General features: G+C 43.7%; 1 protein-coding gene across 1 annotated transcript; it reads right to left on the bottom strand.

The window, feature by feature from the left end:
* Positions 1-2,074: 2,074 nt before the first annotated feature.
* Positions 2,075-9,162, bottom strand: LOC101164783 (zona pellucida sperm-binding protein 3). The gene is made up of 11 exons (XM_011485278.4): positions 8,699-9,162; positions 8,532-8,634; positions 8,117-8,235; positions 7,934-8,052; positions 5,820-5,923; positions 4,924-5,101; positions 3,332-3,449; positions 2,697-2,788; positions 2,530-2,627; positions 2,309-2,446; positions 2,075-2,229 (listed from the first exon to the last, which is right to left on the bottom strand). Exons 1-11 carry the CDS (start codon positions 9,080-9,082, stop codon positions 2,105-2,107), a joined length of 1,578 nt encoding a protein of 525 aa, XP_011483580.1. The 5' UTR covers positions 9,083-9,162; the 3' UTR covers positions 2,075-2,104.
* Positions 9,163-15,772: the final 6,610 nt, after the last annotated feature.

Genomic DNA, 15,772 nt, shown 5'->3' on the forward strand with positions numbered 1-15,772 from the left:
AGTCACAACATATATATTACAAAATGTGAAAAATTGATTCAGAAAAAACATGTTTTTGTTGGAAGTTCGTATGGAAAGACTAATTTAATGTAGACTAAACCATTCCATACTAACTATTTAAAAAAAAAATGAAATCAAAAAGCTTAACTACAATAAGTTTGTAAGTTTTAGGAGAGTTTTAAATTTGTTCCCAAAAAACAAGAAGGAAAACCAATAAAAGACAAATTTTTTAATATTCACAGAATCTAAAAACATTTCAGATTAACGTTTTCTGTAAAGGCGACAGGCAACGTGCTGCCCTTTTGGCTCATGTTTTTATAGAAATTCACAAAATACGGTGGCTCAGAGAGGTCATGTTTCCCAAAAACCACAGACGCATCCCAAGTGTTGCTTCTGTTAGCTAATCTTGATTTCAGGGTCTAGGACCTTAAATCTGATATTTGGCCGATACAGACAAGTTCCAGTTGGTGCAGCGCCCCCCAGTGGTTGGGGTTAGCTTTTGCCCCAATTGTTTTTTTTTTTTTTTTAAATGGAAACTCAACGTGTTCTCCACTTCTCTACTTACACCAAAGGGATTCTGGGGGAGGAACTGTTGGAAATCGCTGCATCCTTCCTGCCATCTCCACCCGCCATGTGGGGGCATCATTAGGCTGGAGTGTTTTACGGGGGTGGGGGGTGCCAGCGCTGCTCCGGTAGTAAAAGAGTGGGGCCGTTAGCCTTGCGCACAGGAACAAATACCCCATTAAACCAAGGCCTCCATATTACTGTAATAAAAGCCCCTGCTCTCTGCCTTTATGAGCTTTTTAATTATGTCTATTCGTCTTCCTGGGCTTGTGAGCAACAGTTCGTGATGAGCCTCATTGCACGGAGACTCCTCCACCGGCAGAAAGCTGAAGGGGGCAAATGAAAGAGACGCCCTTAAAATGCAAAACGGAGCCGCCTGACGGCAGAAGCCTGATGCTTCCCCCTTCCGTTTGGAAAGGGGGGAGACGCTCAAAAGCTCAGGGGTAATGTTGGGTATTGAATCGACTCCCAACCGTTTTGCTGCAGGTTCCTCGGAAAATGAGACGCACAAATCCTCCCCGGGACTTTGTGAGGATGCTGAATGGAAGCCACGAATCTGAAAAGGAGAAGCGCTTTGGAAGATGTTCCAGACGCGAATGCAAATGTTGGAGGTGTGGTAATAATGGAGCCAATCACTTCCATATGTTTTGGGACGGTGTGATTGTCAAGAATATTCATTAACATGTGCAAAATGTGTTTTTTCCCCATTGTTGTGGTGAAAGAGAGAGCTGAGCCAGAAAGTGAATCTGTCAATTTACCGGGTCGATCTCCGTTCCAATCCTCACCTTTGGTCATTAGCTTGACCCAAACAAACAAGGTCCCGAATACAAACGAGCTTCCTCTGTAGGTGGGCCCTCCCCTCCCCTAGAGATAGGGGGAGGAGCTGGGTCACCTGGAGAGAGCTCCGAGTAGAACCGCTTCTCCTCCACATCCTTAGGAACCACTTGAGGTGGCTCTGGCATCTGGTCTGGATGCCTCCTGGACGCTGTTTTTGGGGAGGTGTTCTGGGCACGTCCCACTGGACAGGGGGGCCCGGGGAAGACCCAGGACACGCTGAGGGGACTACATCTGTCGCTTGGCCTGGGAACGCCTCAGGGTCCGCCCAGAGGAGCTGGAGGAAGTGGCTGGGGCGACGGAAGTCTGGGCACCTCTGCTTAGACTGCTGCCCCCGCGACCCAGTCCCGGATGAAAGGAGGAAGATCGACAGCAGGCATACAGATAATTCAATGTCCAGTGTTACGCTTTGACCATCGATCAGAAGAGAAGAGTGGGAGTTCATAAAAAAACTTGTTTTATTTGATTTGCTGTTAGATGAAGGTAGGCAACAGTCTGAATTTTTCACTTCTGAAAAAGGAAAAAAAAAAATTTACAAAAGCAGGAAGCGCTAAAATATTAATACGTGATAATTAGCACCCAAATGACAAATGTCTATGCGTTCTTCAGCGGTCCTGCTCTTTGCACCAACATGCTTGGAGAGGGGGGAAAAAAAAGAAAACTAATGAAGAGGAAGTTTGGATATAAATAGTTTTATTGCCTTAAATCAGGAGGAAACCGAAAACACGGTGGGTTTGCGAGGTCTGCTGCAGACGACAGAGCTCAGGAACACCACCATCCCGGCCAGCGTGGCACCTGCCCCACACAGCAGGGCGGCGGGCAGGAGAGACGCTGAGAAACAAACCCAGACGTGACGGGGGTCACCCAACGCCATCAGCGCGCTGGCTAACTGCAAAAACCGACTTCTCACCGGCGTCAGGCTCCTCTTCCTGCGTTTGGAGCTCGGGAACAGGTTCCGTTGGAAGCTCTGGTCCTGCAGGCAGCTCCTCGTGGACCTCCTTCATGACAAGGATCGGGCCCAGAACCACGGTTCCCTCCACCTGCAGCTCTACAGAGACCAGCATTTCACGTTGGATACTAATATTCAATGAGCCTCCAACCACCACTGGGTGCCGCGTCTCATCCTCTTACCAGCATCTGCGGCGGGACTCCTCCTCATCCTCCTCGGCTCGCTGCAGCTGCTATCGCAGCAGCTGCACACCTTGTTGTCTCCACCTGACGCCACCCATCTGCGCAGGGGAACATGTAGTTACAGACGGCGTTCAGGACGTGAATGCCAAGCGTCTGACTCCGCCCACCTTTTGGCCTCGGGCAGGAACGAGCAGGCTTTGTGCTGCCAGTCGATGGGAGCGTCCAGCTTGGTCGCTTTCAGGTGGCAGGTGATGTAGAACTGACAGAATTACAAAAGGAAACGAAAAATCCTTAAAGCGAATTTCAAAATAAAATAAGGATTTTGGAAGATATGGATTATGGGGCTCGATACCTAAAAAATAAAATACAAATCTGCATCATTCAAGAGTTTATTCCTTTCAAAATTACCATAAACTAAATCAAATTTTGCATTTAAATGAAAATCTAAAACCATTTCAAATCACAAAGCTGCTTCATGTTAATGACAGAACTGGAGAGGAACAGAAACTGAAAGATTCTATTTGGTTTGACCCCATTAGAGGTCCAGAATACCCCCCACCAACATACAAACTAGAGTAAAGACGCTGCTGAGTGTCAAACGGCACCTTTCATTCCCTTTCTGCGTGGAAACGGTTACAAAAATGAAGAGAAATTTCACTTTTCTGTCAAATTAAATCTACATTAAGGACCAAAGATTTACTTCACTTTAGTTCCATCATATATAAAAAAAAAAAAAAGAAATTTGTGATTTTAATGACAGAACACCTATAAAAAAAACGTCGTTTAAATGTGCTGCCCTCACCGAATTGTCGTCTTCATGGTTGAACCTGAAGGTTTTCAGCTGGAAGTGAAGTTTATTCTCCTGCAGCCTCTGCATGAAGTAGGACTGCTCTCCCGTCTGCTTTGCGTCAGTTAAACACCTTAGAAATGACAAAAATCCACAGACAAATGCGCTTTTTTAAATATTTAAAGCAGACTTGAAATGTAAAGATGTTTTAAAATGAACAGATGAAGCTTTTTAAAAAACAAACATTTCTGTAATGTTTTTGGCTTTTGAGCAATTCCACAAGTCAACGACTCCTGAACATTTCCCAGATCCCTGAACAAACCATAAACAAATGAAAAAAAAAAAAAAAAAAAAAAAAAGTCTCAAAACGTAATGTAAAGGGAAAAAAAAGCAGATTAACTTTAAAACTTTCATAATTATGAGCCAATAATTCTGACCAGAAAGTTTCCCTTCTATTTAGAAAGACACTAAATATGTTTTTGTGGCTGTTCACGTATGAAATGTAGCTCCGAGACGTTTGCAACAGAAATATTTTAAAAGTGTTCACTTTTTCTGCCTTTAAAAAAAAAAAAAAAAAAAAAAAAAAAAAAAAAAAAAAAAAAAAAAAAAAAAAAAAAAAATCACAAAATTTCATTTCAAAATAAAACATCCTGTGTCAAATAAGATCCTCCAGCGGCAGCAGATTCACATGAAGTAAAAATGTCACATGACTGCGCACCAGTCATACATCAAAAAAGAAAAGGAATCAAAGGAAACAAAAGAAAACCCTGTCTGTGAAGCCCCTGACTACATTACCCATAATGCTCCAAGAAATCAAGCACTGCAGCCTCATAGTCAAACACTTGGACATGTTTGAGCTCCACATACCTCAGAAAATAAACATGAAGTCAGTAAAAACCTCTGAAATTTCTATTTTTGAACAGATATGTCTATAAAAAGATTTGACACTGCTTACATACTACCCACTTTACAAACCATTGAAGATCACTTGAATTGAAAAAATTAAAAAAAATAAAAATCCAGAAAAAACCCAAAATAAAAGGTAGAACATAAAAATAAATATCAAATTGCTTTCTATGTTTAAAAAAGAAAAACAAAAAAAACTGTTGAGGTGATGGACAAACGTCACCCAATCAGTGATGCCCCCTAACGTTTTCTGTCCCCCCCCCCTTATTTACAGAAATCCTAGAAATCAGTCGTTTTCTGAAATAGCTTTTGACTTTCAAAATTGATTTGATTTCTAAAATTTAATTTCGTGTTTTATTATTTTATTTCGTTCAGTCATTTATTTGGTGTGATTTGTCCTTCAGGGCCACCATACAATACTGGATTTATCAGGATAGTAACAATAAGAAAACTAAAATCAAAATTAAAAAAAGCATTTTCTTTCTAAAGGGTTGATATAAGCCTCTGCAGGGTTGTAGTGTGTCAGAAATCCAACCCAAACGGCTCTTTAGGAGTTGCAAGTTGCACACTTTTGGTCTAGAATAACAAATGCTTTAAAAAAAAAAAAAAAAAAAAAAGAAAAAAAAAAAATTGGTATTTTCCTGGAAAATAAACCCCCAAATTCTCAGACATTTAGGAGTTGGAGAGTCCCAGCTTCTCACCCGTGGTTGTTGATGAAGGCGTATTGGGGTTTCCCTCCGGGGTGGGGGCTCATGGTGGCCACGCAGCTGTCCACGAACACCCTGAGGGGAACGTGGTGACCCTGCAGCACCGACGCCTCCACGTGCATCACGTCATTCAGGTAGTAGACGTTGGAGGGCCGCTGCCACTGCCAGTCCTCTTAAAATCAAAAAACACAGGAAAAAAGATGGAGGTGGAACGGGTTAGGGTTAGCTGGATGCCTGGGGGCGGGGCAAGAGACGCGGCGGCACTAATCTACCTCTTTCGGCTTCTCCCATCAGGGGTCGCCACAGCGAACAAGTCGCATGGTAAACTTGGCAATGTTTTACGCCGGATTCCCTTCCTGACGCAACCTTCTCAAACCGGGCTTGGAACCGGCACAGGGGTAGAGAAGGGAACAGGGAGCAGCCCGGAGTCGAACCCCGGTTTCACGGACGGAAGGCGCCGCAAACCAGCACGAGCTAAACCGGCTCCCCACGCGGCGGCACTAATCATCTTTATAAAAACATAACTACAGGATCCTGTTGAACCACAAGAGCCATACTTTGCTCCACCAACGTATGAGACGATCAACGGTTCCCTGAAAATACAGTCGGGTCTCTTCTGAATTAATTAGGAGCCATAATCAGCTGGAAATTGATCGCCTCATTTGTGGCGGGTGACCCCACCGGGTCAGCTGGAGCCTGCAAGGGGGGCGATTACATCCAATCACCACGCGTCGGAACTTTGTCCCCTCTATTAAGTCCTCCGTTTAGCTTCTTCAGCCGTCGCGGTGATTGCAATCACGCCTGTCGTCGCTGGGGAAATTAGCCCCAGAGCCAATGAAGGTGGGGTTTTTTTTTGGGGGGGGGGGGGGGTCCTAAGGTCCAAGTGTCACCTGTCATGAGACGTAGCGAGAACTGCAGTCGCTGTTCTGCACCCAGCTGGACGGCCTGCGTCTCCCAGGTTGGCTTCAAGGCGCCGCTGCTGACAACGTGCTTCCTGAAAAAACAAAAAGCAACCACGTTGACTTAACCGTAGCAACCCGGTAATGCAACATACAAACATTTGGAACGCTGTCCGCTGCATTCATTTAACAGGTTCAGGTGGGTTTGCTCCTCAACCACCATGTTAAGAGTCTGTCTCCTCTTTGTTGAAAGTCCTGACAATTTAAATGAATGTTGGTAAAAGATGCTAAAATAAATCCATATTGTGAGAGAAAACAAACCATATGGATTTGCAGTGTGGCACTGCAGCCATTTTCTTTTTTTTGTAAACAACAAATACGACGTCGCCCGTTTACCGACGTAACACTCTAAAAAATAAACATTTTATGAAAAATATGACTGAATCATCTGTTCTAATGATGCAACATCGTGAACATTATTTTCAAAAGACAAACCATTCAAACGCAATGCATTGTGGTCTAATTGAATTAGCATCTACGCACACTGGGACTATGTCCGAATTCACACCCTGACTACTAAAAAAATAAAAACTTTGTAGTGCCCTGAATTTCAAAAGCAAATTAGACACCAGCTCACTACTTTATTTTATTTTTTTTAAACGGGGGATATGATGTCATCGATTTCACAAAGTTAAAATCTCATCAATCGACTCTTTTGCCACGATTATTTACGAATTCACTGTCTTCTGAAGAAAACTTGTTTAAAAAAATATATTTAAATTCATTTTTGGTAAAAAAAATAAAAAAAATGTTCTGACGCAATGCATTGTGGTCTATGTTCGCCGATCTAGTGAGCATGGATGCACACTGGTTTTTCGGAGACTTCTGGGAAATTTCCAGGGCACTGGATTTTGGAATTATAGATAGGCGAGCGCACTATATAGTGAGCAGGGAAGACAAAGCCAAAAGGTTTCGACCAATGACCTCGCCTGGTTCCCTTCACTTACAGCGATATTGGCAGGATGGGGCTGAACCAAACTAGGCAAACGTCGCTTTAGGAGGGATTTGACCTTTTAGTTTAAGGTCAGCAGCGTAAAGATGTAAAACGTTGTTTTTAGACTTTTAGGACATTTTAGCGGGGTGTAAGTCGTTTCCAGACATTTCTCAAGAATAAATAAATAAAAATATACACTTTCATCTGTAGGGTTTAGATCAGGGGTGGACAAACCACGGCCCGGCGGCCATTGCGGCCCATTTAACTGTTCTGGCTCGTCAAATTGGAATAAATGATATTGAGAAGGTTTAATTTCTGTTGAAATTCAATGTTTAGATGCAGGAAGTTTTCCAGCACTCTTACGGTGTTGATAGGTTTGTTGGTTTTCTGATGCTCGTCTGTTTTTCCAAGTCATTTTTCCGATTGTTCCCACACAACTTAAGCACAGCGTTTCTCCTTGTTTTGATGTTTTTCCCCTGTGGGACATCAACCCATCAGTACCACTGGGGCTAAAATAAGAACAAAAGGCCACAGTTTTGAAATTTAAAACTCAATTTTAACATGTATACGTTCATTTTCATCGTCCAGATTCCTCATAATTTTTTTCCCTTATAAGGTGATTACCAAAACACTCCGAGCATCTGCCTCTAGGGGGGCCCCCTTTGTTAAATTTTAGAACCGTTTTGGCCCACAAAGCAAAACGTTTGTCTATCCCTGATCTAGAAATAAGGACAAAAAAAAAAAAAAAAAAAAAAACTAAAACTTTAAGTAGAACCATCATAGCATGAGAATGAGAGTCCTCAGACATTTTTTTTAGTAGGACTAGCACTAAAAATGCATTTTGGGCTGTAGAACATTCAACAGCTTCTTTTCCCCTTTTGAAATGCTTGGGGACCCATTTTTTTTCTAGAGTTGGATATTTTAACGAACCTTGTCAAGTAAAAAAGATTGGACAAATGATTTCACTACTTCCTGGTAATTTTCTTCTTTAAATTATTGTTATTTACTTTGTTTATTTAACTCGTTTTGCATTGAGGAGCCAGGCTTTGGACGTCCTTTGTATGACGACGGGCCCCTTTGTGGGCGTGGTTTATTCAGAATCAAAGTTCACCTTTGATAGTGGCACTCGACGGTCACCTCGGCGGCGTTGGTCTTCAGAATGGGCGTGGTGCCGATGGGCGTGGGCAGATACTTCAGAGGGAAGGCGTAGACGAGATTCTCCTCCGTCGTCTGCGGGGAGCCGGGCGTTACCTCCGGAAACAGACCGACAGGGAGGAAAGTCAAAGAGCCGCACCTTCACGGTGCTGCCGCAGCCCTGCAGCTCCGCCTGGAAGAGCAGGATTCGGTCCACGGCGTCCACTGCCGCACAGCCTCCTAAGGTCAAATCGCCGGGATGGATCAGCTTCCCATTTCCTGAGCAGGAAGATCAAAAAAATAAATAAATAAAGAAGCGGCGTGTCAGAGGAGGCCATTACCTGCAGCCGCGCGCTGGTTTCAGTCAATAACACTCTGACAATTAAAAGGTTTTCTAATGTGTTGCTGTAAAGTCGGCGTTCGAGCACCAAAAAAGGGAGAGCGTCTGCTCAAAGACATTACAGGAAGCTGATATTGATCATTTGCAGCACTTTAGTCTCCCAATAAAACCGCTAATCCAGCCCTTACCAGAACATAAACGGACCCCGCAGACGGTCCAAACAGTCAGCCGTTACCTAAAAAGTTCTGCTGGACCGCCACGATGACCTTGTCCTCGCCACAGCGCACCGACACGCTGTCAGCCGGCACAGGCGCGCGCCGCTCGGAGCTCACCAGCATCTGGAGGTCGACACCAAACGTGAGGCGAGCGCTTCAAACGTCAGTGGGAACACGGGCCACCCACCTTTGGTTCCTTCCCAGGGAGCAGGATCGGTTCTAAGCTGCGGGCCGGCGCCGCCTCCTCCCACTGCCTCGCCTGCTGTGAGGAGAAGCCTCTGGGCTGCACCCCCGGCGGGTTCTCTTGGGCCTGCTTCAGGTCCTGCTTGGTGCCGACGGCTGGGTTCTTGAGCTGGTGGATCCTGAGCCGGATGGTGTAGGGAGAGTGGGCCGGACGACTCTGGTCCGACCGGTTGGCCTGCTGCTCCGCCGCCGCCTGCTGGGAGATCGCCGCCACCTGCTCCTGGGTCTGGTTGGTGCCAACGACTGGCCGGTTCTGGGCCGCGGAGCAGAAGCTTCCAGCAGAGAGGAGGAGCACAAACCCAAACAGAACAGCCACTCTGAACCCCATTACAACTTTTTACATAAAAAGCTGAGTGTTTGGTGTTTCCAGAGAGCACTGCTGCTGCCGCTTTCCCTGCCAAGGGCAGATATGGGAGCTTTGGCCCGGCTCCACCCTCACCTAATGACTTAATTGGACTCCAGCTGGAAGACTTTCAGCCTGTGTGCTTTTTCCCCAACAAACCACATTTTTATATTAAATGTGAACACTATAGGAACCTCACCGCCTCTTCCCACATCTCTATTTTTGCTTTTCTGGTAAAAAATCCAGAAAAGTGTCTTTGATGTTAATCAGCAAAGCTGCACAAGGAGAAGCAGCTTTTCACAAGAGGAGGAGGAGCCTAAGCAGTTAAATCTACAGTTTAACAGTTTAATCCGAATTTAATTCAAGTTGTAACATTTATTTTGGATCTGGAAAAATCTATTTTACCCTAAAACAAACTGCTTTTCTGTTCACAAACAACAGATTAACAGTAATGGTGAAATTCTTCTTTATCATGGCGCATTTGAGCAAAATGGAGCATGCTGTTGAAGGACTATTCTGTAGAAGACCCACACACGCACACGCATGAGGAGAACATGCAAACTCCACACAGAAGGTCCCCCCCCCATTGGTGTTCTGGTTCAGATCCCCAGTCAGGATTTGAACCAAGGTTCTTCCTGCTGTGAGGCAAGAGTGCTAACCACTGCACCACCATGCAGCTGTGCTGGTAACCATCTACTTTTCCACTGACAAACTGCTTCAGGATAAAATAATAAAAAAACTACTTCAAATTTCACACACAAAGTTGAAACTGAAGTTATTTTGACCTTTGACCCTTCTGGTACCTGCTACTGTTAAACTCCTCCCAGGGATTTTTATAGTCTATTACCTCCTGACTCCTCGAGCATCGTTAGGATGCCAAAAAATGAAGAAGGAAAAAAAAAAAAATTGGTTTTGTAGTTGGCGCCGGCGTGGCGACCTCAATAAAACGTGGCGATCCGCTGTTGCTCACACACATTTTTTTTCTAAAGAAATTATACATTTTCCGCTTAAGGCTGAGCAAAACTATCTGACATACGACACGAACGTTTTAGGAATGTGGGCGTGGTTAACAGAAAACCTTAGTTGTACCTTTGCAGATTCTTTTAAAAAATGACATCGACCTGTCCGTCACGCCCCAAATGGTTGCTATGGAGATAAAACCGTCAAAAAAGCTGCTATTTTGAATAAACCAGGATGGCAGCGGCGTAGGGGGGAGTGAGGGGCTTGCAGCGGGTTTGTTTATTCTTTATGGCTTTATTTTTTTTAGGTTTCGCTGTATTAAGGTCATTAAAAAATGTAATAGTTCACATATTTGCCTATTTTTATACCTTCAGATTATTTTTACAAAAGGTTTTTGTCGATTTAGTCTGTGTTTGTATTATTGTCATATTTACAAGCTAATGCTGCCAAAACATCCATTGTTGGCTGATTATGTCAGAAAAACAAATCATCTTTTTGATGTTTTCATGTGCCTAAAAATGGTTTGAAACGCATATTTTAAAGAGCCTTTTCTTAAAAATTAGGTTTAAATTAAATAACACTCACATTCCCCTCCTGTTTTTTCCTGCCTTTTTTTTCCACTGACAAACTGCTTCAGGATGAAATAATAAATTTGATTTGTTAGCCGCCTTTCAAGGCGTACACAATAGTGAAAGTAAAATATGCATTTTAAACCAGGCTAACAAGGTCAAGTTATGGGGGGAAATATGGAGTGGGGGCATCCAAATAAAGGGAGGAGGAGGAGGAGCTGAGGGTTGGGGTGGGTGTGGCGAGACGAACAAGGTCCGACAGGTATGAGGGGCGAAGGTTGTGGATGGATTGAAAAGTCAGGAGGAGTATTTTATATGTGAGGGAACAGGTGGGATGTGTTGGACGGATGGCGTGTTTGAGGGATCATTCTGCCAGCTGGGTTTTGAACATTTCGTCGTTTTTTTTGGGTGGTAAACCAAAAAGGAGGGAGTTGCAGTAATCCAGGCGGGAAGTGAGGAGGCTGTGCACCAGGACGGCTGTGGGATGAGGGCGGCGGGAAGACGACGGCTATTGATGCGTGAAGTGAAGGAGAGGATACCATAATACATCCACCTCCGTGCTTTACAATGCCCACATCTCTGGTGTTTTTTTTGGTGAACTTATAAATGAAATACTCCAGAAACACCATGTCCCAGCTTCCTTCCTTGTCTTTGTGAAAAGTCATCTTTTGCCCACAGAACATGTCGAGAAATCGGGTTCAAATCCCGTCATTTTTTTCATATCTCCTCCTGACTCCAACCGTTCCGCTTAACTGCAATTTTCTAATTACTTGTAGGACTCTTCTTTTTTTCTTTTCTTTCAGATTTCTGCTCTGCAGAAAAGATTTTGATCAGTGAGGTTTTGAGTGATTTGGAGTCAAACTTTGACAAAAATCCACATGATGTTCAGAATTCAAACAAAACAAAGAGGCGGCTCTCAGAGGGACCAGAGTTCAGGCGAGCGCAAACGCCTGCAGATATCGGAGGAATCCAACCCTGATGTGGATTGAAGGAGGCGTGACAGATGTTGTTATTGTTGGATAAAACCTGATGGAGTTCAAAACTTTATTCCAAGCCACAGGTTGTATTTCCTCCTCCATCTTTGATTATTCCTCTGGTTAAATCGCCAGGAACACCCCGCCAGGAGCGGTCCAATGTCTCTGGTCCATGTGTCTAGTCCAGATGGATCTGGGTTACTTAGAAGGAACTGGATATAAAACGGACCAAAACCGAGGAAAAGCTCTTCTTGTGGAAGCAGAGAAAGCCATAACTAAAAACTGGCAGAAGGCTGAAGGACCAACACAAACAAACAATGGACAGACTTACCTACAAACTCAAAATGGGGGAACAACAATTTTTGAAGGACTATAGTGAACTTTGTTTTCAGTTTCCTCAAAGGGAAAGGGACTCCTTAAATTGAGTTTTTCTTCTTCTTTGTACACATGTTGTTATAATGTTTCTAGCTTTTTTCATGTGTTTTAAAAAAAAAACATATTTACAGGGAAAAAAAGACCCAGTCCAATGAAAATCGTGTCTTTTGGTCTTTTTTTGAACCTGTTCTTCTCATAATGGAGGACATTTTAAACTGGCGGGTCAAAGCCGAGCTTTCTCCACAGCAATTCTAGATCCACGATGTACGACTTTGTTTTCGATCCGCCATCTCGGTTACTGGCTGTGCTTTTTTTTTCCTACACCAATGTTTAGAAGAGTGTAAACAAAGGCATGTCGGGAAATAAGTTACAGGTTAATTTCCTCGCCAACGGTCACGCCCACATCCCAAAAGAAGAATTTCTACTGAGCCAATGTGCAGAAAATATGTCTTAAAAAACCCCGACACAGGCTTTTTGATTTGAGCTGGAATCTGCATCAACGACCACTTTGAACGATTTTCCAGTTGAAAAAGCGTAGTTGGAGTGGGACTTAAAAGGCTGCAGGTCATAAATGTTGTGCAGAATGGAAGGTTAACACGCTAATGTGACATGCAATAAAAAATCCATATCATAATGGGTTATATAGGGGAAGCAGAGTGTGAAAAAACTGGCATTTTCTGCTCAGATCCAGATGGATTTTCACAATAAAAGTCACAAGTGCATTTATGTTTAAGAGGACAGTTTAACGCCAGGAAATATAACTGCAAAAACATCATGTACCAATAGAAGCGGTGATAAAAACTGGGGGTTCAAGGTGCTTCTTTTTTAGGAGCAGAATCAGTTTCAGATGCTCTAATCCAGGACTGCATCTAGCCTCTCTGTTGGGGGGGGGCGGGTGTCCCTGTGGACTCCGCAGCAGAGCTTCTGTCAGGAACCGCCTTTTATCTTCAGCAGAACAAAGACGTGCGCTGGCTCCGTCCGTCCCTGCCACTCACACTGCTAACCTGCTTAGAGCTGCTCCTAATTTGGCCCCCAGAGGGCCCTAATGTGGATCCCTCTGCAGCCTCTGACCCCCTCCCTCGTGTGCGTCCCGGATGTTGTTACAGACAGGATCACTGAGGTAAAAAATTTAAAAAAAGCACTTTCCCGCTTAGGAAACGGACACGTCGACAGATGCTCGACGATGTGTCCCTCGCCACGTTCTGCTGACAGCACAAAGTCCTGGGAACGCTTTTTTTTTTTTCCGGGAGGGGGGCGCCATACGCATTATGGCTACGGAGGCTCATTAAAAACATGTAGAGGGGAGATGGATTAGCTCCAGCCTGCTGTCGGGTTCGCCTTCAGGATCAGCTGTTTGTCAGATCCATCTGAGCGGGAACTTTTTTACACGCTGGTTTCAAACCATCCCTGCTGGATGCCTCCGCTTCCGGATTGAAGCGCACTTAAGAAGGACATGGAACCATTGCAGGTGCAATTCAGGAAGTAACCGGTAGGGGGCACATCGCCTGTAATTCAACCGGAGATGGAACACATGTACGACACAAATACTCACACCACTAATCTTGTTTTAAAACTAAAATTTTTAAAATATGCAAAGTAAAATAATTAAAGGGCCTTCATCATGCTTTTCTCAAGCCTTTCTGAGGAAAATTTTTCCGTTTGCACCTTTGTCCGGGTGAATACTGGAGTCTGATTGTCTGGTAGCTTAAATGTTCTGTATCACTGCGCCGGGTCATTTAAAACAAACGTTATCGTCATCATCTGGACAAAAACCAGCGGTAAGAGGTGAACTTTCTCTCTGACCGGATGCTTATTTTAACCCGTCTACTACGCCTGAGTTTTCTTCCGGGTTCCAGCTTCTGGGTCTGCCACGTCATCCATATCATGACATAAGTGTCGCCTTCCTTTGCCGCTGCGGTCCCTCAGCCGGTACCATGACAACACGCCACACCACCTATCAAATAGTTCCCCTTTATGTGAAAACGTGATTTGAACGGAAAAAAATATAAAGAACAAAGTCATCAAAATTTATTCCATATCTATTTCTCTTGTCAGTGACCATCGTATAAGTGTCCATCGCCAGCTTCCACATCGTCCATAAATTGCTAATAATGGACACTTCGTCGTTTCATGAAATATGAGTTCTGTTCGCAGCTCTTTTCCCACCCGGAAGAAAGACGGCTAGATCTCTGAGGCCACGCCTTTCGCTCCCTGTGGGTGCCGCCTATTTCATGCCATCGTCCTAGAGTCGGCCTCTGCAGCGTGTCTGCATTGCGGACATGAAAACTAACAACATGCGCACTTTTGCAAAGAGGGTTGTGGATAGTGAATGAAAGCCTGTCCCAGCTTTTTATGGAGAGAGTGGGTGTTAGCATGGGGGCGGTGCTCCTCCTGGAAGGGGCGGTCCCTCACTTATCTACGTCACAATGAGAGGACCCGCTCGTTGACGTGGTTTATAGAGGAATACTCAGAAATGCATGAACAGGTCAAAATACCGCTTTGGGTTTATTTTTTTAAGGAGTGAACATTATCGTATCATGAAGTTGATATAACATGAATTTCTTGCAAATACAAAGAAACCTATTCCGGGTATTGCAAATTGTATGCATGTCTTTCATTGTCAAACAGAAAAACTCACATTAATCGTCTTGTTCTAAACCTATTTTTTTTTGCCGCTTATGGCAAATTTATCACATTTTTTGGACACTTCTAATTTATCATGATAGTTTTCCAAACACATTTTTTTACTTTTAAAAATGGAATCAAGTCAGTACAGGAAATAACCAAACTGAAGTCATGAGGTGATTTCTTCCAGTTCACTCCGATGTCAAAAACCCCGATTTTTAGAAATGGCTTTAAAATCGTCTGGAAATAGAAATGGCGTTGGGGAGACATGAGACGCTGACATGACGGAGGTGATCTTTCAATTTGTCAATCAAAAAATGGACCCTTTTATTTCACAGCATTACCTTATCATGACAAAATAGCTTAATCAATTATTAAAGATGGTTAAAGTGATTGATCTTTAATTATGTACTCGCTCCAAGAAAAAAACATCTGCACATATTTGTAACTTTTGATACTTGATCTGCATGTGCTAGGATTATTTCGGAAATAGTGTTAGGTCTAATTATATTCATGATAGATTTTTTGATACTTGATAACTGATCTGCATGGGCTGTGTTGATTTCCAAAATAGAGTAATGTCTATTTTATGTAATAGTTAAGTAGTTCATCTGTTAAGTGGAACGAAGCTGGACACAGACACAGAGGGAATTAAGATGCTTTGATTGAGTCCCAGTGGAGGTGGAGGGTTCAAGCTTGGACGGATGACGGAGTGGAGAGCTGCCAGACTGGTGGGAGTGGTGACGACTGAAGAATGGAGCTTTGTTTGGTGTCCTGATGTGTGGTGATCGGTGACCATTGGTGGAGGTGAAGAGGCAAAACAAAGTGGATAAGAATGAATGAGGCACTGGGCATAGAGCTTGGCTAAAGAGCTTAGCATTAGTCTGTACACTACCGCATGAAGCAGACGGACAGACGTCGGCTGGAGGGTCCATATGAGGTCCATATGAAGGCTGCAGGCTGATGAGACGATGGGTAGCAGGTTTGACGATGATTCCCTGGTAGGTGTGGGAGGAGACCAGGATCCTAACATCATCTTTTCTGTCGTGTGATTTATTGAACTAAAGGATTCTGTCTGATAAAAGTTATGAACCGGATAATGATAAATCATGTAATAAAATGGTTACGGTAGAACAGGGTGGGATTATATAAATTCCTTCTGTAACCCGGCT

This window comes from Oryzias latipes, chromosome 2 (assembly GCF_053564925.1).
Source record: "Oryzias latipes strain Hd-rR chromosome 2, Olatipes_Hd-rR_3.1".
NCBI lineage: Eukaryota > Metazoa > Chordata > Actinopteri > Beloniformes > Adrianichthyidae > Oryzias > Oryzias latipes.

What these genes read in the sequence shown, in the direction of transcription:
- LOC101164783 (XM_011485278.4), bottom strand. Translation starts at nt 9,082, where the DNA reads ATGGGGTTCAGAGTGGCTGTTCTGTTTGGGTTTGTGCTCCTCCTCTCT. An exon ending in GGTCCAGCAGAACTTTTTAG is followed by an intron (nt 8,236 to 8,531) that starts GTAACGGCTGAC and finishes CTTCCTGCTCAG; the next exon opens with GAAATGGGAAGCTGATCCAT. An exon ending in GCCTTCATCAACAACCACGG is followed by an intron (nt 3,450 to 4,923) that starts GTGAGAAGCTGG and finishes GTCATTTCTAAG; the next exon opens with GTGTTTAACTGACGCAAAGC.